Raw genomic sequence first — 26,222 nt, 5'->3', positions numbered from 1 at the left:
GAGAAGAAATTATGTAAAAGCAAAGAGTAAATGAGGGAGAAAAACCTGATGATGCATAACCTCACCGTTTGGCTTGACGGTTTCAGTTCCATTAGAGTTTGCTCCAGGTCTCATCCTTTTATGTTGGATTAAGTAACAGTTTTTGTCTTATTCCCATAGCAACCTTATCTCTCTCTCTCTTTATTTTTTTATTTCATTTTTTCATTTTTGATGTAAATCTGCTTCTCTCTTACTATCTTTCAAAGCTTGTGCATGAATAGCTTGTGAAGGAGGGGAGTGTGTGGTGAGGAGGGAGCAGAGACTTTCTGGCACAGGAAATAAGGGAAAATGTTTTGGAGAGAGAGGTCTCTCTGTACAAATCTTTTTAACTCAGATTTTTATTACATCATTTTTCAGTAGTTTTTCATGAAGACTAAAACTTACTCAGTTTTAGTAGGCTGTCTGGGCAAAATTCTTTCAGGAAGTCAAAGGCCAACCTACAAGCCCAGCCAAAAATACAGTTTAATGGCCTGCAAGTTTATGGCTTATGTAACAAAGGAAAACTGCCACTTTCAGTGAAGAAAAGTCTTAACATGCTGTGATTTTGCTCTTCGTGTAACATGGAAGACATTTGGGTGCAAGCAGAGGTGGGTGTTGTGTTGAACCCAGCTTTATGTCCACCCCTTCTGCCTATTGGTCCATAACTGGTGGCCCAAAGCTTCATAGCTGGGAATATATGGCCTGGGACAGGTCTTTGAATCCTCCTTATCACACCAGGTGAGAGTGTAAAACCAGTGTGTACAAAAGTCTTCACATCCTCTGTTAGATGCATCTACTTGCCATTGTAAGACAGTCAGTGAGGTTGAAAAAAAAGCAGCTGTTTCATCTATGTACATTTCTTTCTCATATTACATATTTCACTTGATTGGACTTGCTTAGTATAAGTGTCTGAACTGAAGTGCAATAGAAGATAGTTATGTAAATTGATCTGAATCAAAATCTTCTATAATGTAATGGAAATACTTTTAACTCTCTGCTACCTCAATTCTAGCAGTGACAGCTAGCTGTGAACCAGAGATGCAGTCCAGCTGCATTAGCATTAGTACTGACACAAAGAAAGAAGGGTCTTCTGGAGCTCCAGTTTTGCATGCAGCTTGATATTTGCCTGATTTTGCTTGTCCATCACCTTTTATTAATTACTGCCAGAGTCCTGCTGAGAGGCGCTTTGCTACCAAACTTCCTGCATGCATTCAAAACTGTGTTATTGTCAGTGGGTGAGGAATGGGCTGTTTATTACTCCATTCATGTTTCATCCTTTAATCCATCTTGTTAATTTCTCTAAAAGTATCTGCAGTTTAGCAATAATTATTTGTGACTTAATAATTCTGCTTAGATTTTCTTCAGAGAAAAATACTTCTAAAACCTAAAAGCTTTTTTCAGTCACACAGTATACATAAAGATTAAACCAATATGGTCCATTCTAGTTTTAGATATTTAGACTTTATGCCTGAATTCTGAAATATTTTTTAACAGGAGCCTTTTGAAGTGCTTAAAATTTCTATAAGTAACTAATAATTTTGGCATTTCTTGCATGCCTCCATGCCCAGTAAAGTTCTAAACAAAAATGTTTTTCTTTTAATTCAGGCCTTATTTTATTTGTCATAATTGGCCTAATGGGGTCTTATTAGCCCATTTAGCATTCTACACGTAACACTAAGATAATGCTTAAACGCATGTATATTATGTTAACACTCCATTGAGGGCCTGATCTAAAGCCCATTCATGTTGATAGGAATGTTTGGTAGGAATTTGATGCTTTGATCTTTCCACTGTAGCTTTACAACTTAGAAAATCCAACATAAAAAACATTTTCAGTTAACATAAACACATCTGTGTTGTCTGTGTCATATTTCACTCTTCATGGTTAAAACTGTTGGATTTGAGGCCTCCTCAAACTGAATAAGTATTTAAAATAGTAATTCTGAATGCATATTATAGCAGCAAGGTCTGATATAGAAAGAATAGCATTGATAAAAGATGTATAACAGGAGCAGTTGTCTTGTGATGTAACGAATAACACTAGCACTCGATGAATATATAAATATATAGCAAACTTTGAGTGTAAGTAATCTATGGCTGCAATACAATAAATGTCAGACTTAGGAGGGATTGAGAATAGCTATTTAAATGTCTTTACTGTGTATCTTGTTACTTTAAATATACTCTCAGAGCTCCAGTTTGCTCCCAGCTGCCTACCTTGCTCCTGATGTTTACTGTTGAAATAGCTACTTGTTAAGCAAAGCAGGTATCTTAATACCAAAGCAGTGGAACTAGTGGAACTCCTATTAGACTGCATTGCTGCTGTCTATCTTTGTATTGATAATATATTTATGTAAGTGTTCTAGTAGAACGTGGCAGCAAGCGGTGACAGAGAGCACAGGCTGTGAATTGTGAGGAGTCTCATTTAATAACCAAGGAAATTCTCGTTGCTTGCAAGAAGAGGTGCAGTACCTGTTCTTTATTTTCCTGTTATTACCTCTCAGCCCTGTGCACTGAGAGATCTTCTGTCTTATTTTTTTTTTATGAAACTGTATTTTTTCAGCCCATGGCTGCTTATTAAATTGTAGTTCATGATACACTTTTGAGGTTTACATCACCCTATGTGGAGCAACTTGGCTTAGGCTGGAGGTCAATCTGTACACAGGGCATCTGTCACTTAATGATTCTGCTTAGTTACCAACAACACGATTTGAGGTCCCACTGTGTTTTGGGGGTTTTCTCCTTATGTACGTGAGTCAGTACTTGTTCTTACAGACAGCATAGCAGAACAGATAGGTGTTTCTGGGCAGTTGTTTTTCCCCACTCCTGCAGTTTCTGTTGTTGAGTGGTTTGATGCTGAGTGTATTTATCTGTGCAGTTGCTTGCTCAGGTGTAATCCCTTGTTCAGCCACATTTACTCATCCATTGAAGGATGTGCACATTGGTACATCATGACGTATTAAAGGTTTACTGCTGCCTGCCACAGCTATCATCTCTTTGACCCTTCAGTAAACTAACAGTCTTCTACATAATTTTGCTTTCATTCAAGTGTAATGCCATTACTGTGGAAGCAGGCAGAAAGCAGTTCTCTAAAGAACTTGTGCCGTTCCCTCCTCTTCCAAGGAGGTTAATGTGCTCAAATGATCCCTACATTTTCTTTTATTCACTCTCTTGCTGCAAGAAGAGTGAAGGTGAAGGTACTCTGGATAGTCTACGCTAGCTTTAGGGGGATGGAGTAAACTGGAAGGATGCACTCAATAGTTAAGTGGAAACCCTCTTTACCACTTGAATTTCAAATGCCTTCATCTGTTTGTTTCTTTTTCCCTCCCCCCATTAGTTTCCACTTTTATTTTTGTAGCTTTTTACTAAAAGGTTATGCAAATTTGTCTAATATTACTTACCATGGAAATAAGCAAGTGAAAATCTCTTTACTGAAAACCAGCTAAACCACTTTTAAATATTAATGGTGTATGAGAATAACTGAAGACTTACTTCAGTATAATCAAGTGTTTTGTCCATAAACATTTGTCATTTACAGGTGGTACCATTTCAAAAAGCAAACACAGGCACATATCCTCTCAACTTTATATTAATATTTGCATTATATTAGCACTTCGCAGGCAGTGTGGGTTTCCTTGTGATCTTGCAGAGCTGATAGAAAGAGCTTGTAGATGATGGGCTGTCTAGGGACATCTATTCAAAGCCTGGCATGTCAGTCAGCAGCTGTTATGTCAGTGAGTGCAGTTTCTCTTTATGAACTTATGGTCGTAACATCAAATTATTTGTATTTTCCTCATGCTTTTATATTGATTGCTTCTTCTGTATGTGCTGCTATTTTACCCAGTAATGAAGTTAAACAATCAAATGGGTCAGTGATTTTTACTGGGTTTCTTGGTTTAGAGACTGGATCTACACTGCCACAGCATCTCATCAGCTCTCTGAACTCTGGTTTGTGATTTGCTAGTAGGCTTCCTCGCTGGTTCCCCAAGTACCAAAGAGGTACGATGCTTTTAATGATTATTGATTTGATACTAGCTGCTGTGTTTTGCATTTCCTTATCAATTACTCACACTCCTTTAAGTGCAGCTATTTTTGAACCTCTGATTTCTTTCTCGTTCTATTTATATTGTTTTCAGAAGAATTTTTTTTTGAACATTCAATTTTTTTGGTTAGCAGAATCTAGCATTTTTCTCCTTAGGATTTCATAACTTCAGCTTTTAATAATATATGCTATGCTGTTATTTACCCTTTCTGTATAACTGTTTTTCACTTCAATTTAAAAGTAACTGTAGCTTCTGTTTAAGCCATTGCTGTCTTACCCATTTTGTACTTTCTCTTAGCTTTTCCAATGGGGTTTTAATGGAATTACTATCTAGCTTCTTTAAAACCCTGTTTGCCTGATAATAAATCCTCTTTTACTGAAAAAATTGTCTAGAGATTTCAATTTTGAGCTTTATGTCTAAACTGGGACCTAAACATACTTCCAGAATCCAGTATTTACTGACTATGGCAAGGGTAAAATCGATTTCTCGCATCCCGGTGTCTGTGAGAAGATGATGTTGGTCTAGGAGGCTGGAAAAAGGCTGCTATGCATCCCAACTGTTTTCAGCTGAAAGCCAGATGCTTAGCCGTACTGCGGTACGTGTCTGCCACACACCCTGAATTGCATTGATTTGTCACTATACAAGGTGTCCAAGTGATCGTTAGAGTGAGTTCTTACCACAGATCATTGCTTTATGTAATGAATTTAATTTATTCCCAGTCAGGCTTGCAAGGGTCTCCAGTTCTAACTTCAGACAACACAGTATCAGATACCAGTTCAGTCTGAGCAAGATCGAATGTGATTTTATCATAGATTCACCCTCTGCTTAATTGCATAACAATTGTTTTCTTTGCTTTTATAAACCAAGGCATGAGATTATTTGTCTGCATGGGGATTATACTGCATTGGGTTGGTTGATTTGTTTGCTTGCTGCCTTTTTTTTCCTTTAATGGAAAAGGGTTGAAATGATTAATATTGGAAGAGAGGTTTTATACCTGGCATATGTACTGAAAAGGCCATTCTGATTTTACAAAGGATATGAGGGGCCAAAGTAAATGTGTGACAGAGCTAATGAAATTTTGTCTTAATTGCACTTTATCTATAGTTCAGGTTAGTCTGAAGGGTGTGTTTGTGTAGCTGGGTAAGAGTGGTTCTTCACTAGGATAAAAGGTAGTGCTTACAGTACTTCAGGTTTGAGAAAATAAGCTATGCTATAGGTATTCATGTCTTTGTGAGGTAAAAGATCAGAAGAAACTATTAGATTATCTGTTTTGACCTCCTGCATGTTGCAGTACAAGTTTACTCCGTAACCCTTGTATGAAGCCCTTATCCAGTACGTACTAACTTACAGCTTCTTTTGAACTGTCTGGATTTTTAATACTAACTTGAGTTTATCTGGCTCCAGCCTTTGGGTTTGTCTTACCTAAGAAATGATACCAAGAGAAACCCCTATGAAAATGCAGTAGGCAGAAGGCAGCGTGCTGCTGATGGCCTCTGCAAAGCCAGCAGTGGCATGCAGGTCCTGATGGTGTTTACTCCTCCAGGGCGCCTTCACTCTAAATGATTTCCTTTATTGACTGCTGCGAGTCTGTTGATGGGAAGGTACAAGAGTAAGCAATTTGTTTATAGTGAAATCATATTTCAGCATCTGTAAGTAGGGATGCTGCAGTGAGTCTTGCTGTGCGTGTTGGAGCAACTGCTAGTTGCAGCTGCTCATTGTTCCTTTAAGCATCCTACCAGGAGCACGTAGCCGGTCTTTAGCAGGAGCTGCCATGCACTCTGCCTGCTGCAGCTTGCCATATATGCAGAATAGTTTGACACCTTCCGCTGAATATCCAGACTTGAAAACTAATTAAATATACTCATCAGCTCTTGAGGAAAGCAGAGGTTTCCAGATAAGACAAGAAACTGGCTGCTGTAATAGCAGGAAACTCTAGTACAAATCATCAACTCCCTGTTCTGAGCAGCTCCGAAATGAGACCAGATGGCCTTTAGGCTATTTTGATTGAATTGACTTTTAGTATTTGTTATTTAAGAAACACGTTCATCAGATTCAGCTTCCTGAAGCTTTCCAGCTTCACTGCAGCATCTTTTTCCCTCCGTACCTTATATACAGGTAAGAAAATCCCTTTCTAGGCCTTCCGCTCCATTTGAAGTCTTATCATGGGGGTCTGTCCAAACTCTGGATTGCTCCCCTTGCAACAAATTGTTGCTATTTCTCTGTAACATTCACCTAATGGAATCTGGCATTGCTACTGAGATCAGAAGGTCTGTCTTGTGTTCAGATACCCATGAAATCCATCTGTATGAAAAGTAAAAGGAGATAGAAGAGTTTAGTTGATTGTAATTAATATCATGATCACAAATGAGGGATGGGTGGAGTGAGCTTTACAAGACTGGGCATAAAAGGATTTTAAGAAAAATTGAGGAATGTGCTGAGCCTAAGTTTTCTAGGAGTTGAGGAGACTGGAATGGCTGGGGAGCAGGGATTGAAGGGAAGCTATTGGGGAGAGGGGAGAGGATGGAGGTGTTGTGGTTCCTACATGTTTCTGCCATTCCTCACATCTCAAGTGAAAGCATCCCAGACCCTATGAGAAACCATGGCACTGGGACTGGAGCTCCCTGGACCAGGTGGAGTCAGGGTTCTGGGTGGCTGCTTCATAGAGACCTGTGTTGAAATATTCCTGGTGGCTTCTCTCCTAATGGCAGGGCAAATGCCCCCCAGTGCCTTTCCCAGCTGCAGCATGTCCCCAGCCAAGAGGGACCAACCCATGTTCCCCTCTAAGCCATCAGCGCTGAAATCTTAACACTTGGGGGTATTTGGATAGGGGTTTTTTGGCTGATATTTATGAACTGAGACAACCTTAATTCTGGCATTTTCTAGTGGTAAATAATTGAGTTTGAAACCTCGCTATGTTCTTTTAAATTTATTAGTGACTATAGAGCAATATGTTTGCACAAGAATACCGAATTAGATTATGCAGTGGTTTTTGGCTTTTCATTAGGTTTTTTAAAAGCTTGCTCTGGTGCACGAGGTGGAGATGTGGCTTCATTGAAAGCTTAGTCATTTGGCTTTCATCTTCAGCATTCAAGAAATTATTCTGCCACTTGGGCTGCACAGTGTCCTGTTTCCTGAAGGGAATTTTATCTTTCATTTTTGCATTTGTATGTGAACCTAGCAAATTTTTATTGTTTTAAACATCTCTGCTGTCAGCATCACAATGGTGTGGGGTTTGTTTAATTTTTTCCTGCCTTATCTGCAGCAGAAAATACCAGTTTTGCTTGTCAGCTGCAAATGACATTGTGGTAAGAAATGCATTTCACTACATCTCTGTCCCCTGGAGTCTGTAAGGAAAGCAACTTCAGACCATCTGCTGTAGCCACTTCTGGCTACTGTAAAGGAAATGAACAAAATATATTCTGGTTTGCTTTGATGTGCTCCTGAACATCCATTAAGCTACAACTTTAGTGTGGCTGTGCGGAGCCTGGATAAGAAATAGATCATTTTTCTTATCTATCCTGTCCTCCCAAGCCTGTTAATGTAGTCTAATCCTAGCTGGTAACCCAAGAGATTTATAGTCATAAATGTTTGCAGCAATTTTCCAGGATCTGTTTTATGCTGTGGCAATGTCTTTGTTACATACTGCTGCAGTTGTAGTGAAGCACTCAAGGAAGAGTGTATTATATTGCTGTGCAGAAATATGAGATTTGAACATCACAGAAGCAATTAATGTCAGTATTATATGCTATATTCAGGATACTAAGTCTGAATTATTTTATTTGTCAAATGTGAAAATTCACTTACCTCTTTCGTAAAATTGTAATGCGAACAGTTAATACAGTAAAATAGCTGTTCTTCCTGTATGTGAACCAGGCAAATGTGCTCCCATGAAAATGTATTACTTTGCCTCTGCATTTTTCATCTACCAGGAACTCGGATAATAAAGTTAAAAGTTTTAATTTGCTCAGAGTTCCTCTGTAAATATCATTCTTGATACAGTATTAATTTCTGTCCTTGCGCCCTATCCTCTCCATGGCTTACTTCAAGGAGGTTATTGAAATTACTAACATAGATCTAGTTGTCTTCTCTAAGATCCCTTGTATTTCTTCTCTAAGATCCCTTGTATTAAACTAAAGGGGTGCAATGTACCTGAGGAAACCCCCTGACTTTAGCATGAGAAACAGTATACTGGACACCTATTAACATAAAACCAGATCTGTTGGTGTTAGCTTTCCAGGATTCCCAAGTTGCCAAGTTAAAAATAGCTGGAGCTAGAAATTAAATCCAGCAGGTTCTGGCAAAGAAAATGGCACAGGTGAATTTAGCAGGGCAGGTCATGGGTTAAGGTTTGCTGTCATCTAGGCAAATGACTCTAGTACTGGACATGCCTGGTGGCTGAAAGCTTTGGAGAAGCTGGTCCTCAAAGAGGTGGTCCACTTCCAAGCTGTGAAAACTGGAATTTCACTGTGGAGAGCTGGAGCAGCTGCGTAAAGGTGGTATAGTTTCCTCCAGGGATTGTGTTTTTAATTAGCTGTGTTAGAGGTAAGGGCACTCATGTCTGTAGCTGTATATAAACTTGTGCATTTCATATTATTTTGCTTAATGTAGGTAGGACACGTTTTGATGGGAATTATAAACATTGTGAAGGTCTGTGCATATTGGGGTTTTATGCTGACTAACAAGCTAGTGTATTTTTAGGTGTGAAGTAGCAGCTGTGGTAAGACATCTGTTGATAGGACACTTAGTCATCTGCTGTATCTGTTATTTGTCATCATTACATCTGTTATAGTCCACATGGCCCTAATCAAAGCAGTGGGGCATTTTGCCAGGTGCTTCATACAAAGTGAGATGGGGAAAATGACAGATTTTGGTTACCCATATTCTGGCAATACTTTCTGGTGACAACCCAGCAATAGTCTGTAATACCTGTGTGAGAATCCATCCATTTCTTTAAGGAAGGTGGCTGTCGTTGGAAAGGTAAAGTAGTGAAGTAAACAGCAGGACAAAAAAGTTGTGTTGTTGTCAGCATGTTCCCAGTACTTCAAAACTGAACTGTTACAGGATGGATTTCATTGATTTATTTATTTATAGAGAGAAGTCTTCTTGGAAGTACTGCCACTTAATAACTAAACAAACCTTTAGGTAATTAGACCTAAACCTGGCAAAGCATTTAGCCATCAGTTTACCTATTAAAATGTGAATAACCTGGTGTTCTTCAGCAGTGAACCTGCTTTGTGGTTACTAATGGAGGTGCTTTGTAGCCTGCCAGGGTATTCTTAGGGTTTGTTTTAGGTAAGTGTTAGGGGGGAAGGAATCTGTGTTGCATTTGGGAACTTGGCTGTGGTATGATTTCCTTGAGCAAACATCTTTCCCTCTTGAGATATTTCTCAAATTGCTTTGTTCAATGCTGTGTTTGCCGGGAGTTAAGTGGCAATTCCCAGATAGTATGAATTCATGGAAGGCATATTTTTGGAAATACCTACTGGAGAATGTTTTTCTTTCAAAACATGCATTTCCCATGTAGCACTCATTTTTTTCCTGTTCAGGTCATTTTTGCCAGTGCAAAGCAGGTTTAAAAAGAGAATTCCCTGCTCATCAGATGTTGACTCAACTTTCATGCTATTCATGTTCCTTTACTGCTTTTTTTTTCTCTGCTGTCTGGTCTGTTCCTTCAGTTCCACGCAGCCCACAGAAGCACTCTGATACATCTGTGCCAGTTTCTTGTTAGCTTTTCCTATTTGTTTTTATACAACACAGGCTTTGTTGTGTGACTTTCAAACGATTCCTGTTTAATTGGTATAAGGCTGTTTATTTCTTTCCTGGTTTTCTTTTCTTGCTGCATCCCAAGTGATTTAAGGGGAGGGGAAGATTTTAAAAGTGCTGCAAGTTCCTGGTGCTGCTCCCTGTAAAGGGCTCCGGCAGACCCTTAAGCCCGGAGTGATTCACTTGCTAGGTTTCTGCTTTTCATGCAATAGAAACCTGCAGGGTCTATTCCTTCACCTGCATTCTCTATGTGGAAATTTATTGCATTTTATTGACGATATTTCTATGGATGTGAGAACACAGTCTTGGATGGGCTTTGCTGAATGAGGTTAGTGTCATGTGAGCAGAGACAGGAGCAGTATTTCAAACTAAAAACTTGGTTGTCTAAGTAGTGGGTTGTGAATAAAACATGCCTTGAGGGTGGGAGGTTCTTTCTGCTTGTCCTGTCCTGGAGCTTTTGGGGCTTAGAATGCCTCTGACATCCTTGGCTGTAGGCACAGGGTAGAACTGCTGGCTGTGGGCTGCAGAAGTATGTTCCCCTTTCCACAATGGGGTTTTAAAAATACACTGCACTGTGTGTGTGTAACCTGCTGTACTGTTGCCTTCATACAGATAAATGTCATACCATAAAATGGAGTTCAGCAGTGTGTCACAGCATTAAGAGATTTTGTAGAGGTTGCTGTGAAATGATATGATCTCACTGCAACACCAACCTGACAAAAATGAAACCGTGGAGATGGTTCTGCAGTAGCCAGTGAATCTCTTCTCGAGTGACAAATCACCCTCATTCCTTGCGTGCTTTAAGTAATGTTCACTTTTGCGCTGTTAATATTTTTCTCCTCTCTACCTCCAGCAATTGATGCTTACAGAGGTAATTTTGGTCTTATCCCTCCCTCCCACCCCAGCATGATTCCCCTGGGCTTGATTTGAAGCTCAGGGAAAGCAGCAGAAAGTCTCACTTGCTTCATGTGAGCTCTGTGCTTTCTCCAAGTTCTCTGTGTCTGCAGGCAGTGTGTTGGGGTTAACAGGCCACATATTCCAACTATTCTGTTAAGGGGATACATGTATTTTTGGGAAACTTATAATTATGCCAAGTATACATTCAGTTTCTGGTGTTTGTCTGAAGTAGTATAAAAATAAATAGCCATGGAATTGCTTCTGTATAGCTAATTTGGGGAGGTAGAACGGGGGGGAAGAAGGTTTCTTATGCATATATGCAATTTAGGTGGTGGTGAAGAAACAAATTTGTCTTACTCTGTTTTCTCCAGAAGTTGTCATTACCAAGGTAGCTGTTACAGCACACTGAGGCTGTTATGTTTTCTTAAGAGCTGAGAGACTGGTATTTAATTTCTTTTTAATAATGTGACTTTTACCAGGGTGAGCGGGTTGTGAATTAGTACCTCATTATGTGCTGACATCAAACCAAGTCCCTACATCAGAATTGCCTACTCAGGAAAACAGTTAAGAATTGGTTGTCTGACTCATTTAGGTACTTGAACATCCTACCAGTGCGGAATTATACATAAAGTATGTTTAACAAGTTTGGCTGCTTTTAATAATAATGAGTCTAATGAAGTAATGAAATAAATATTTTAGTGGCTCTTGGGACGATTATATTTGTAGAGCATGAACCCTTGTTCTGCAATTATCAATACATGGTCAGATTGCTAGTAAATGTATGTTGACAATACATATCCATTGATGTAAGTGTAGTGAGGTACTTGAATGTCACTGGACTTGGAGTTGGAAACCTACCAAGTCCTCTTTCTCTCTAGGGAGTGAATGTATCATGCAGTACTTGAACAACAACCAAATAATTGGTGTATTTTTAGTAGCTTCTACTAATCCTTTGAAGACCCTATGTAGAGATGTGTGTAACGAGGGGTAGAACATCTCACAGATTACTTGGGAAATTTGATACAATTCAGTGCTGCCACAAGCTGCGAGTCATGCATCTGGAGCAGCTTTGCAATCAGAACTTCTCTGATTTTTTCATAACAGGGTATTCTGTGTCTTTTCAAAGCATAGGCCTAACATTTGATCTGATCTTGTGTGATCCATTTGCTTACCTTCCTTGATTATGCAAGATTACAGAAGGCGGAAATGTTCTCAAGGTACTTGCAGTGAACTGCAGTGATTGCAGTCAGCAGGCGTGTGTTCTGCAGATGAAGAGAAGTTGTTTTTAATTCTTTCTCACATGTTGATGTCAGACAAGAACAAGGTCTGTTTTACCTTGTACAGATGCTCTGTATAATGTATTCTTTTTCCCTCTGAAGTTCACAAACCTGTATCTCTTAATTGTCATGAATATCACATGAACTTTTAAATGCTTCTGTTCCAAATACATAAAATGGGTATTACAGGGTACGATGCTAATGTTACTGTTACTCTGTATTTCAAAATGGTTCTTAGCATTGTGCTTAAGACTTAACTTACGAAGTGGAAGGGGAGAACCTAATGGAATATGTGGTTTTCATATCTGCTGGTTTGCAAGAACATGTTTATTGTTCTCCTTCTTGGCCAAAATGAAAGACTTTAATAAAGCTGAGTTACATTTTCTTGCTCCCATTTTACTGCAGTGGCATGTGTATTTCAGTGGATGTAACTTTATGTACTTGGTGCTAAAGAAATGAGGCAAATATGCAGGGGAAGGGAGAAGAAAATGCTTTTTCAAGAGTCAGGAAGGTCTAAGTTGCTAATTCTAAACTTTCTTCTATATGGCAAACTATAACCAGGCGATAAAACCACTTAATTTACAAATTACACAGTTCTGGACTGGTTTTAAGTTGGATGATTTTTGTTCTTTTCCTCCTTGTGTAGTGTCAAGTATTTGTAACATTCTTAGCAAAATAATGTCAGTGTTACGATTAGAGACTTTGCCAGGTAAAGTAGTTATAAAGTTGCTCATTTCCTACCAGAATGGCAGTGTTTGAGGTGAAATTTGCAAGCAAGAAGTAAAAAAAAAAAAAAAAAAGTAGGCAAGAGAAACCAATGAAAAAGCTTTATTTAGCTGACCACTTTGAGAAAGTAGATGAAATTTTAAACATCTGATAAGGCAATCCGTGTGTGTGTATGTATATATGTACACACACACACACACATATATATATATATATGGGTTTGCCCTTTTCTTTCAAACAAACCAGTGGGATATTGTTACCCCTTGGGGTGCTGGAAAACAAGTCCTGTTGTCACTCATCACTTCTCAAAACTATCTTCTATTCTGTTCTTATCCTCATCCTTTATTTCCAGTTTTATTTTACCTATTAAGACATTTCAGCAGAGCAAGAGCATCTTGATTTCAGAGATATAAATCCATCTCTGAAAAGTAAACAGTCATTTCCATTGTTTGCCTACCTTTTGTGACATTTTATTTACCCTGTCAGTTTCCTGAGAACTTAATGTTCCTTCCCAATGATTTCATGTAATACCAAGTTTTGTTAGAAGAAGATACAGCACTACTCCCTAGTGTTATTGCAGTTAGAACACTGGCTTTATTAGTAAAAAAAATACAAGAAAAAAAAAAAAAAAACAGAACCAAATAATCTCTTCTGCTATTCTACCGGACATGACTGGCTTTGACCTTTAATACTTGAGTATGCTACAAAGATGCCTGAAAATCAGACTAGAATCTTGCATGTAAGCAGCAAGTACTTTCCAAGGTCAGAGATTTGGACTTTGTTGTGTAGTGCTAGTAGAGAATTAACTCTATTATTATTTTGCATGGTGATTGTTATTTTCAGAGTGGTGCCAGATAATATGTCAAGAGAGTATACAAGTATATAAATGAATTAAGTGATGATATTTCTGCAGCTGCATGATTAGTCTGGTACTTGCACCACTCTAGAAGGTAGGATGGAGAGCTTCCTGCTAATTAGTGAAAAATTACTCTTTCATTGTAGCATAGCTCATATTCTTCATTTTCTGATGGATTTTGCATTGCTTCTTGTTTCCCAAAAACCTATTCCCCTGTGACAGCAGTCTTCATCTGCAATCAGTGATTAATAACTTCTGCAGTACAACATTGCAACTGATCAAAGTGCAGAGCTGTGGTTGGTCCCACCGAGTACCTGCGGAATGATAAGGATATGCCTTTCTGAATGCCTTGGCATGTTCTCAGGTCACATCCCCTCCGCAGGTGCTCCCAGCCCAATCCCATCCTGCTCATGCAGTGTGTCGGGCAGCACAAAGATATCAGAGTTTCTGAAGGTCTATATTTGCAGTAAAAGAACATTTGTGGTTAGAAAGCAATGATATGAATAACTCCATTTTAATTACAGAGGTTATGTGTATTATGCAAGATTTATGGCTCACAGTGGTTGTGAGGTGAGGGGACAAAATTTGGGTGCAAGTCAGTGTGTATGTAAAATGGATTTTTTTTTTCTTTTTGTAAATTTTAAAGTCCAAACTGCATAGCTGTTTTCATCCTAATATGGAACAGTGTGTGTCCTCCGGGACACCGTCAGCTCTTGGTTCTTCCTTTCCTGACTCAGGGGAATTGTGTTGGGGTGGGTAATCAATCTGTATTGTTACGGAAGGCAGAGAAAAAGATGCTTAAGGGCCTGAAACAAATTGCAGGGCATGCTATTTTGATCTGGTGAAATCAGTTTGGCTGTGGTTGTATGTGACCTCCACAACACGTCCAGCAGAAGGTTCACAATTTATTCTGTGCATGAAAAGGTAGGCCCTTGATACCTACCTGCAAAGAAATTTAGTTGGAAAGCTGAAAACAGCCTTTTTAAGAAACCCTCTTATGAGCTTTATGTGCAGTAACAAAGACTAATACAGCAATATCTTATTACAACATTAAATGTATTTTTTTTTAATGAAGCATTGAAATTCTAGTTGCTCTTGTTCAATTTTCTGACTGCAACAGCTGTTGGTTTTCAATATTAAAAGATACTGTATTTTGGGAAATAGCTACTGTTGGTCAATTCACTACTTCTCTTACACTTGGCTATAAAGACAGCCTTATTTTAAAGCTATGTGTTAGTGTTCTTTAAAAGGTTATAAACAGGCATTTTTTTCAATTTTCTTCTCCTTGGTTTTATTATAAAAAGTGGTTTATTCATGGAAAAAGTGTAGAATCTTGATCTCCGTATTGCATGTCACATCTAGCTTAATTCAGGGCTATAACGAGGCCATACTTGGACCTTGAGTCACCAGTTAAAGGGAAAGTTAGTATAGATTTGTGATAAAATATTTGCCTGTTTACACACGGTAGCATTTGTTTCCCTTCTTATACAGCTTAAAGTGATCACAGAAGACCTAGAGACAGACAGAGCAGAGCACTGCTTAGTACACTGATGTGCAAAGTCCATGCCTTTACCGAGTTTAGCAATGTTATGGGGATTAGGCTGCAGGGAGATGGTCGAGGGCATACTGTTTTAAAAGACAGATATCTGGTTCCTGAATAGCAGTGGTATTAGTGTTTTTTTACAGTTGGCTACAGGAGCTCAGTAGGCGCATGATGCTATTTTCATCAGAGCCTTCATTTTGGAAGAAACAGTGGCTTATGGACCTATTATTAAGTTATACTTATGACTCCTTTTTCATTATTAAAATTAGAGTAGCATAAGCCTAGTCTAAGAGCAAAATTCTACATACTATCTGTTCAATCATGTTCTTATAAATTAGTTGACTTCGGTCCTAATTCTGGCATCCTCCCTTGTGTTGATCAGTGATTTCTTTTGCAACCCGTCCGCTGAAATTGCTGAAGTTAGTGGTATATGAAGAGATGTGATTCTGGGATTTGAGAACTTGAAGCTCCTGTATATTGAAGTCTTTTCTGTTTCCTTATATCCACTTCACCTTTCTTTCAAAAACAGATCTTGAAAGCTCCAGGACGAAAATGAGAAGCGCCGTGTCAGTTCGAGAGGGGCAGGGAGTCGTGCTGCTCTGCGGACCACCCCCCCGGGCGGGAGGTAAGGACCTTCCAGGCTTTGTGCTTCAACCAGACCAGATTGACTGTAAAGTGGAAGATCTCGCTGGAAATGCAGAAGGGAGATCTTTCAGAGAGAACAAAAATGAAATCTGGTTTGTGAAGTAAATGAAGAGAAGAAAAATAAAACCAAAAGAGGGGGAGGGACGTACTTAAAGAGGATTTACTTATATCTTGATATGCCTTTCTAGTTCCTAGTAATTCTTGTGCACTTAACATGTCTGATTTTTATGATATTTCTAGTAATTAATTGAGTTTTTTTCTGGAATTAAATTCTGCCCAGTCACAGTTACCAAGCCTCGATGAATCTAGTTTTTTCTACCTCTAGACAATTGCAAAGAGTAGCTTCTTGTCTTTACTTATGCCACTATCTGCCTGTGTTCTTGCAATCAAAACATTTCTTAGTGTAATGTAATTATGCTGGCATAATTTAAAACACTGCTGTCTTGAGGGGGGGGGCAAAACGGCCTGTATGGATACTTGCTGGACCAGAAATTGCCCGTACACTTTATCATTAATTCTGCATCTCTAGTCTTTGACTAATTGCTATTGAACCTCAAGCAATATTTGAAAGGAACTAGGTTTATTTGTTTTTAATTGATGTGGAGTCTCATTATTGAAGGGCTGTGATGTTAAGACATTAGATTTGATTGCAAAGACAAGGTAATATAAGCTAAACATTGAATAGAATAATACAGGTATTGTGGCCTCTTAAATTTGGTGGAGTCCAAGCAGACACAGCTATAAAGTGGCAATTTTACAACTGTCTGAGCTTGCAGAATTTTTCTTTCTCTAAACTGATACGTACTCTTAAATCATCTTTATAGCCTTGCAACAGCTTTGTCTTTTCAGTTGCTGAGAAAATGGGTCATTCTCCCAGCTATCTATAAGAATCAGAATGATTGAATTTTGCTTCTCTGTGCAGTCTAAAGTCCATATTACCCCAGCCTTTCGTATACTCACATCTCTTGCATGGGTATACACCCAGAGGTGACTGCCAAACTGACTACAGCTTTGCCTGACTCTGGCAATGTTCAAGTTTGAAGTGTTGAACAGGAGGTGATATAAAACATGCTCACATTGCGAAGAACAGTGGTTTAAATCAACATGTGGAAGAGGTGAGAATTTATTTTGCAGTCAGCAGATGGGGTATGATTGACACCCCCACACTGTGTTATTTGTGCAAAAAAAGGAGAGAGCTGAGGGCTCCCTGAGTTATCAGTGGAATTGAGCATTGGTACCAGAATTACTGAAGGTACTTGGATTCGTCTGAGGAATGGAGGATTAACCAGTAAAGTTTTCAGGAGACATGAGGCCAAGTGGAAAAATTCCTTCCTCTTTTTTCTTTACTAAAATAAACCTACAGCAGTGACATCAAACGTAGAGTACCTTTAGATGTGGTGTGGTAGAATGCAGGTTGGTAAGCCTTAGATAAAATATCTATCCATTAAGCAAAGCTAGTTTGTTAATGAATAGCAGGAATGGTTTAGGAACAGCTGACCTGGCCTGAGGACTGTTCAGTCCTTTCCAGACCCTTTTTTCTTTGATTCTGTATTTGTTGAATGGAGTTATTGAATAATTTCAGATAACAATAATTGTAAAAACCTTCTCAAATACTTTGTTTCCTCTTCCCCTTTAGCCTCCAAAATATTGTTCTTTAATATTCTGTCATGTTCATACAATTTCTAAGTTCTTGCTAGCTTAATTGCACTTAAGTTTTATATTCTTAGTAAGAAGTCCTTAAGAAGAGATGGATTAAATCGGGATTATTCCTCCATATACAGCATCCCAGTTACAATAGTAACCAGTGTTCCTCCCAAAAGAAATACCAGTTCATAGTATGGATAAAAAGGAAACTGCTTCCCCTCTGCAATTTGGTGTATTTTTTTTGTTGTTTGCTTATCTTAGCCACAGGTATTTACATAAGTGATAAGGGATAGCCTCCTTCCGTGGGGAGCAAAGTATTCATGTGGTTAGCCATACGTTTGTTCTTTTGAAGGTTGCAGTTCCAGTTCCATCAGGGAATGGGCATGGACCATTTAAACCAAAATTAAGCTTTGTTTAAGCTTGTACACATCAACTCATATCCTGAACTTGTGTTTTAGCTTTGTTTCTGTGTTGGCTGTTTGTATGCAACGGGAGGAAGATGGTGCTCAATATTTCCAGTTGAGGGTGCACCGATCAGTTTTACATTTCTGCCATTAAACATCAGCTGTGTGGCAAACCACAAGAATATTTTCTTCAGAGTTAGTGCATTTCATCTTTGTTAAGTCTTGTTGGAAATTTGCTGTATGGGAGATGGAATAAGTGACTGCCTCTGTGTTTAGACTTCCCCCTAAATATCTTACTAATTCAACCAGGTTTTATGTTGGATAATGTATGTTGTATTATAATTAAGAAGTGAGTTTTGGATAATTAAGATGGTCATCTGTCATCGTTCTGCGTGACCATACTTCTGTATATAATTTTAGTTCTGTTACAGAGAGCCTGTTAAAATACCCTGTGTTCTCTGCAAAACAGTAAATCCTTTCACCCACATACTCAAAAGATAATCTGACATCTAAAATTGATTTATGTAGAACTCCTGCCATCTTTTTCAGTTGTTATAACCACTAAATTTTACTGAAGTTTCTACAGCTATTTTCACTTTTACTGGGTTACTTTTATGTCTTGATGGTTTTAAAGGACTGTTGCTATAACAAACATCTCAACATACAAAACTTAATATTGGGCACACTTAACATGCAGCCAGCTAAAAAACATTCATGCGATGCTAATTTTTTCCATCCTGCCAGGAACAGAGAAGGCTAGGCATATGGAGAGCTAAAAATGATTTTTCTCTGATACTGATTTTGTTCCAAAATCGGTATCTAAGGAGTGACAAAGCCCAGAGTAAAGCAAATCTGCAAGTTCCTTTAGTGTTTTACCTACTGTTACTACTGTGTGTGTATCTTGATTATAATGTAGCTTGTCTTCAGTTATTTCTGTTTGCTATATATTGTGATATGTATTTGTTTAATATAGTCAGTTTTACTGATCTGACATTAATTTTTTTATTAAGATGTATATTCTGCTTTTTAGGAGGGGAGGAAGCAATGAGACAGTCCTTTTCTGTTGTCTGTGGTGCGCTGAGAGCTGCTTTATACACAGAGGAAAAGATGGGGAGGGTTAATGGTAGAAGTGAAGATTTGCTTGATATTACTCGGTTATTTCAAAGAATTAAGGCTTGCTTGGAAAAAACAGGCATTAGACTTATGTTGATGAACATACTCCCTGTTACCTTGTTACTACGTGGAATATGACCATAACCTGCAAGAACACTGGGCAGCTGACAAGCTGTTGCTCAAAAGTTGCAAGGAAATTCTACTTATAGTCATGATTAGCTTCAGTGCTCCTATTTCATGCAACATGCCCAGGATATTTCTACATATAAAGCAGAAATGTGTGCTCCATCTTGCTACCATGCCCTGATAAATGTGGACCTAATTAATAAACGAGGCCATATTTGAAGGATAGGGATCAATTTAGCCTATAGCATATCTTTTTTAAGTTGTGACATGCTAACAGGAAATATTAGATCATGAAAACCTAGGACCCAATTTATTGCTCACTGTTTGGTATGACAAGTCATTCAATGAATAATGTCATGTCTCTTGCAAATTAGTATTTAGACTTGCAAATTTTTGCTAATGTCTCTTGTATCACCATTTGGAGACCTACATGTTCCAGCAAGTCTATGCTGTTCATTAATAACATGGCATGGAAAGTATCTCATGTACCAGAAATATTTTGATGCTTTGATTATTTTTCTGCAACTCTTGAATATCAGAATACTGGGTTTGGGGTTTTTTTTCCTGTAAATGGAATTAATTTTTACTTAATTTGGCTTTGAAAGCAGTTCATACCCTTAAAGCAAAGCAAAACCAAACTGATAGGATTCCAAAATACAGTTCCTTTTCAGCTGCCCATCAGTGTGGTTTCAGAATGTTGAAAACACCCTGGTTTTACACTTATACTTTTTGTTTTGTTGTAGATTGCGGATGACACCTATCTGGGCAAGAGCAATAAATCATACTTTCAGTAGACATATTATGAGGTCTTTGCACAAAAATGGATTCTAAAGAGACTAGTACGCTGAATATTGTAAAAGCAATGGCCATAAAACTGGTTCCATAGTGTTGTCGAGCTGTTCTCAATCTGCCAAGGAGAAATGGTATTTTTATTTAAAAATATATTTTGCAATAGTCCTGCTGGTGTTGTCATTCTCATCTGCCCAAGTTTCAGCTGACAGTCTGAAATCAAATGGTACCCAAGAGGCACTTACATTTGTCCGTATGAGGGACAGTAATACCCATTCACAGCTGGGTTTTACAGTGATTTCTATCTGTCAGAGCATTATTTTTACCACTGGTAACAAACCAATACTACAGAGATTCTCTGTCTGTTCTGCACTTTATCAAATACAGTCTTTCCAAAACACTTTCTTTTGATAAACCTGTGCTCCAGTTTCACCGATAGCCCAGGGAGGAGTTTTGCATAAGATTGGATCAGCTTTTCCTGTCTGCAGTGAATTTGGTTTCCACTAAAGATGCACCAAGAGTTAAGTACATACAGTAGCAGCATGTATAATGTCGCTGTTGTCAGAGCAAGCAAAGAGTAGCACAGGTTTTTGTGGGAATAATACTGCACAATTTTCATCAACAAAATGTTTGTAGGCACTCCAGAAGACCTCGAAAGACTTTGGGGTGTGCGCTTTATTGCTGAGGCGGGCTCTCATTAGCGCTCCTTCCTGAACAAACTGAAAGAGGCATCAGTATGGGATTACAGTATTTTAATGGGGAACTAGCCTCTTGCTATTGGGGTGTTTGTTGGAAGAAGGGGGGTTGGGGATGGAAAGAAAGAGGGACGGGTAGATTAGGATGAACTAAATTTAAGAAAAAAAATTCTGGTCAAGCATTTTCACTTGTCTTGTCCCAGGTATCTGAAGTATGCCTTGGGAAAAGGAGGAAATTGTAGAAAATAACTGGGTTTGGCCCTCTACCAAGATTATTTTTATCCTAAACTGTTCCTGAGGGGGTTTTCTCCCCAGCTCTTTATTTTCTCTACTAAAATATTTGAGTTTTTCTTTGGAAGCAGAGTAATTGATTAGGAAGAGGCAGAAGGGAGATGGCTGTGGTCCCAGCACACAGCCGGAGCTGATCATTACGCTCCTTAAGAGTACTGAAAGTGATTTTTTGTTTTTTGCAGGGGCTTACCAAGTACCTTCTCCTATATCAGTGCAAGACAACCAAATAAAATTTGTCACTAATTACTACTTCCACCTATCAACATTAGTGCGTTCCTTGGAAAATTTACACTTGGGGATTTCCATTACTTTCCCTTAGTTTATCTTGTTAATATTTAGCATTCAGAAGAAATCAGTTGAGCAATAAACTAAACTGTGATCTTTTTAGCCTTAAAATTATTACAGGCAGGAAGCAATTTTAAAATACTTTCAACTACTGAAAAAGCACAACAGAGTTGTTAGAAATGCTCTGAGCAATTAAATGTAAAGTTATAGGGAGGTGACTAAAAGAACAGTTTGTCATTTGAAATGGATATGGCTAGTGGGTATGTATTTAAATATTGCTTCCTAAAGCAGTTTCTTACTCTGCTGCGTACTTCCAAAGTAGAGGCAATTTGATTGGAGCCTGTATACTTTGAGTGACACAGCTAGTCTGAAACAGTTCAGAGGTGTGATAAAGAGAATCTAATCCATCATCATCCAGCACAACTACAGGGGAAGCAAAACTGAGTTTTTACTCAGCACTGAAAACTAAATGTAGAAAAGCATTTTCTTTGACTTTCCCATTAGCATCTGGATTTCCTTTGGAGCACTAAGGAACATTTAACCTGCCAGTTAAGGGGCACTTTGATATTAGGAGGTCAAGTTCAGTTTGAAGCAACACTGGCTAATGGTCAAATCCCCTGTGTGACAGGAGAGCAGGAGTGAAAAGGCAGACAGCAGGCAGGCCCATGTCACTGAGCTGCTTTTCAAGTGGATGTGCTGTTTGGAAATCTATTTACTGTGAGGGTTTTTGTGGTATTAATAACAAAACACCACTGCCAGGCTGGCACATCTGTGTTTCACAAGGATGAGCTTAGAAATGTTTGTTTTAATTAGAATGCTGTGCTTTGCTTTTGATGCTGCTTTGAAAGTCTTCGTAAAACTTGAGTGTAGAGAAGGGCAGACCTTCAGTGGGCTGTTCTACATCACCAGAGCTTTGCCACCAGTGGCAGCCAGTGACAGGTCACAGAGCAGTGTGTGCAATTACTCCTGGGCCTATTCTGTGGTTGTGGTATACGTAGGAGGCAGTAAAGATAAATACACTTTTATGCTGCAACTATGTGTAAAGAATCACATCTTTTATTCACATCACACCAGCTCATGTCTAAATGAGAGAATGAGTGGACTCTGACCACGTTCCATTTAAAAATGAAAATTAGGTATTAGCCTGAAGTAGGAACCTTGCAATTTCAGCTAAAACATTTTAATATTCTCATTAAATGTGTAGACTGATATTGCAGGATATTACATAGGTATCTTGCACTGCTCTTGTTGGTTTGGGTTATTCCATACACAGAAATTAATGCCTGATTACCTGCGGAGTATGCTGAATGTTGATCTGTTTTATTTTACCTATAAAATAATTCACCTTTTATGCCAAAATGATTAATGGTCTATGTTAGTTTCCAATCAGTGTTTCCATTACACTCTGGAATATAGTGAGATTTTCAGGATATGTTTGTCACTTTTTGTAGCTGGGCTTGGATTCCCATCATGGAATTTGCATTTTGTATGAACAAAACCATCTTCAGCCAAAAGAATAATTTTCCCAACATTGGGAGGACATTACACCTATTTTAACCGTGTCTTTTGCCTGCGGTGCATAAGATTTTTATTTGAAAACATCCTTTAATGTTTGCAAAAAACCCCAAAGATGTGATTTATTTTATGGCAGAAATAAAGTATTACATATTTTCCTGGCTAAAGTCCAGTTGCAGCTGGTTGTGCTGGCTTGCCAAAGGAAGGATAGACTACTTGAGAGAACTAAGTGGAATAAAACAGCTAGAGTTTGCCCAAGTAGGAAAAGCAGTTAATGATATGTTTGAAGGTAGTGTATGTACGATAGAACGTAGTGTAATCCTGTTGAGGATTAGGCTGCAGTGAACTAAGGCTGGTTTGCGTCAAGGTTAAGAGCGTCCTCTGGGAGTTTGATGCGCTTTCACCTCATGTGGATTAATTTCCTAGTTTTAAATACTTTGTTGGCACTTTCCTAAGGGTTCCTTTGCAGACAGATGTGCAGAGCTGTCCTCAGCAGTGATGGCTGTGTGTGGCTGCCCCACAGAACCATATGCGATTGCTTCTTGTCTGTGCCTTGAGAGCTTACTCCTTCCTGAGTGATGTTCATCCACAAAGCAAGAGGCTTTTCTCTATTTTCTGACATTTCGTCACAGTTTGAGCTGAAACTGGGCCAAATGATGAGCTAATTCGTTTCTTCCTTAATTATGAAGTCTGTCATTATCCTCTCAAAATCAGTGTTACTTTTCCATTACTTTTAACTCTAAGGTAGATAATTCAGAATTCAAAGTAGCTGGTTGTTACCAATTTCAATGTCTTTAATTACAGTTTCTGTCATTGCTAAATTTTGTCTGATTGCTTTTTTGCACACAGTTTTTTAGAAGCCATATAACATCCTGCGAGTTAGGCAGAGTGCCAGTTTAAGACAGAAAATACTAGGGTATTTTGGCTTGCCCCTCTATCTCAATTATAGAATATAGTAAAATCTGAATAAGAGAACTGTATGAAATAATATAGATTTGGGTATCAATGACTGACATGAAACTTCTTTAAAAAATAAAACATAAAACCTCTACTTCAGTGAGTTTGCATTCAAAATCAAGTGATTTAATTTCTTTTCAGGACTGTTTGTGAAAACTTTTGCTTTACTAACTGAAACCCAGTGAGTTTTGAACAGAAGTTTAAATCAGCTTCAGAAGAACATTGTTCACAGCATTTACTTTTGGTTATTTTAGAAGTCTAATTTAGATGTGAATTATGGGGCTAGCAGATAATATTAAGCAGGTGCATAGGAGTGATGGTCTGGAACAAAAGGAGCAAGAGATGACCTGTAAAATTTGTGCATTTGGTGGATAAACTTTATCCTTCTCCTTCTGGTCATATGTCTGTATGCCGTCCCCTCACACCCAAACTTTTGCTTTGCTGAATTCCTGAGTTCATTTATAGTTTTGGATTTTCATAGAATCATAGAATAGTTAGGGTTGGAAAGGACCTTAAGATCATCCAGTTCCAACCCCCCTGCCATGGGCAGGGACACCTCATGCTAAACCATTCCACCCAAGGCCTCGTCCAACCTGGCCTTGAGCAGTGCCAGGTTGAGCACTCCAGGGATGGAGCATTCACAACCTCCTGGGGCAACCTATTCCAGTGCCTCACCACCCTAACAGGAAAGTTCCTCCTTATATCCAATCTAAACTTCCCCTGTTTAAGTTTTAACCCTTTACCCCTTGTCCTATCACTCCATCATCATGGCTTGACTTCGCGAACGAAGATTTGGGAAGGGCTTTACCCACGCTTACTACAAGCGCGCTGATGAGTAAGAAGACCAGTGTGGGATAGGCAAATCCGGCTACAAAAAGCACAGCAGAAGTCTCCTTGGGTGGTACAGGTGGGGCGTTATTCTTTCTGCATTGTCTTTTCTCCTCGAGACTAGTTCTTCGTGAGTTCTCAAAGGAGTCAACGGCATTATGTATGGTGTGCCTCCAAGTCTCCCGATTGGAGGCCAAGGTGGACCACTGATGGTAGTCAATATGGCCAAGGCTAAGGTATTGTTTCAGGGAGTCATTATATCTCTTCTTTGGGGCACCTCTCTTGCGGCTACCCATGGCAAGTTCACCATAAAACATGATCTTGGGGAGGCGGTGATCCTTCATTCTAGAGATGTGCCCTGCCCAGCACAGCTGCAATTTCAGCAATATGGCCTCGATGCTGGTGACCCCTGCCTGTTCGAGGACAGTGACATTAGACGCATAGTCAGTCCAATGGGTGTTTAGAATTGTACGGAGGCAGCGCTGATGAAAGTGTTCCAGGAGTCGCAGGTGATGACGGTAGATGACCCATGATTCAGACCCATATAAAAGAGTAGACAATACAATGGCTCTGTAGACACTGACCTATGTACTTTTCTTCAGGTGTTTATTACACCAGACTCTTTTATGGAGTTTTCCGAAGGCTCTGTATGCCTTTGCTATTCTGTTGTCTATCTCTTTGCCGATCGTGGCATCCAAGGAAATGATGCTACCAAGATAGCTGAACTGCTGAACTGTCTTAAGCTCTGACTCGCCAATGGTAATGTGGGGATGGCAATAATCTTCCTGTGGTGCAGGTTGGTAGAGGACTACTGTCTTCTTCAAGCTGACTTCCAGCCCAAAAACCTCAGCCGCCTCCGCAAAGCAAGATGTTAAACGCTGCAGAGCTGCTTCTGTGTGGGCAACAAGGGCGGCATCATCAGCAAAAAGCAGTTCACGGACAAGATGGTTTAGGGTCTTAGTGTGGGCCTTCAGTCGCCTTAGATTGAATAGGCTACCATCGGTACGATATCGAATATAAATGCAGTCTTGTTCGTCGAGGTCTGCCATAGCCCTTTGGAGCATCATGCTGAAGAAGACTGTGAGTAAGGTCGGTGCGAGAACACAACCTTGTTTCACACCATTGGTTATTGGGAAAGGCTCAGAGAGTGCATCGCCATACGTGACTTGGCCTTGCTGATCTTCATGTAACAGAATAATCATTTTGAGGAACTTGGGGGGACAACCTTATCGTTCCAAGATCAGCCACAGGCCTTTTCTGCTCACAGTGTCAAAAGCTTTGGTGAGGTCAACGAAAGTCACATATATCCCCTTATTCTGTTCTCTACACTTTTCTTGCAGTTGTCTGAGACCAAATACCATGTCTGTGGTACTTCTATTAGCCCTGAAACCACACTGACTTTCAGGTAGAAGTTCTTCTGCGATAGCAGGCACTAGTCTGTTCAATAGTATTCTTGCAAGAATTTTACCAGCAATGGAGAGCAGAGTTATACCACGGTAGCTTGAGCAGTCTGACTTGACACCTTTTTTCTTATACAGAGTGACAATGATTGCATCATGAAAGTCTGATGGTATTTTGCCTTGCTCCCAACAGCACACAACTAGCTCATGAAATTTAGCATAAAGTGCTTGGCCTCTGTGCTTCCATATTTCAGGTGGGACTCCGTCAACTCCATCTGCCTTGCCAGTTTTCACCTGCTGTATGTCCTATCACTACAGTCCCTAATAAAGAGTCCCTCCTCAGCATCCTTCAGTTTACAGTAATGAAATTGCCTCAGTTCCATCAGCAGTCTCCTACTGATGTGTTG

General features: G+C 39.2%; 1 protein-coding gene across 2 annotated transcripts in view; it reads left to right on the top strand.

Annotated features, from left to right (window-relative positions):
- The window catches only part of LOC133216989 (contactin-3-like), a 104,683-nt gene that overhangs the window by 39,521 nt on the left and 38,940 nt on the right, over positions 1-26,222 (top strand). For both annotated transcript variants that reach the window (XM_061362114.1, XM_061362115.1), the window contains exon 3: positions 15,653-15,748. In XM_061362114.1, coding sequence (XP_061218098.1) covers positions 15,653-15,748 — 96 coding nt within the window. The remainder of the gene's footprint in view (positions 1-15,652; positions 15,749-26,222) is intronic.

Source organism: Neopsephotus bourkii, unplaced genomic scaffold (genome assembly GCF_033783945.1).
Source record: "Neopsephotus bourkii isolate Nb327-2 ecotype Australia unplaced genomic scaffold, CSIRO-AGI_Nbou_v1 NB_1080, whole genome shotgun sequence".
Lineage (NCBI taxonomy): Eukaryota > Metazoa > Chordata > Aves > Psittaciformes > Psittacidae > Neopsephotus > Neopsephotus bourkii.
The sequence above is the reverse complement of the archived record's forward strand: the minus strand, read 5'-3'. Positions and strand labels throughout refer to the sequence as shown.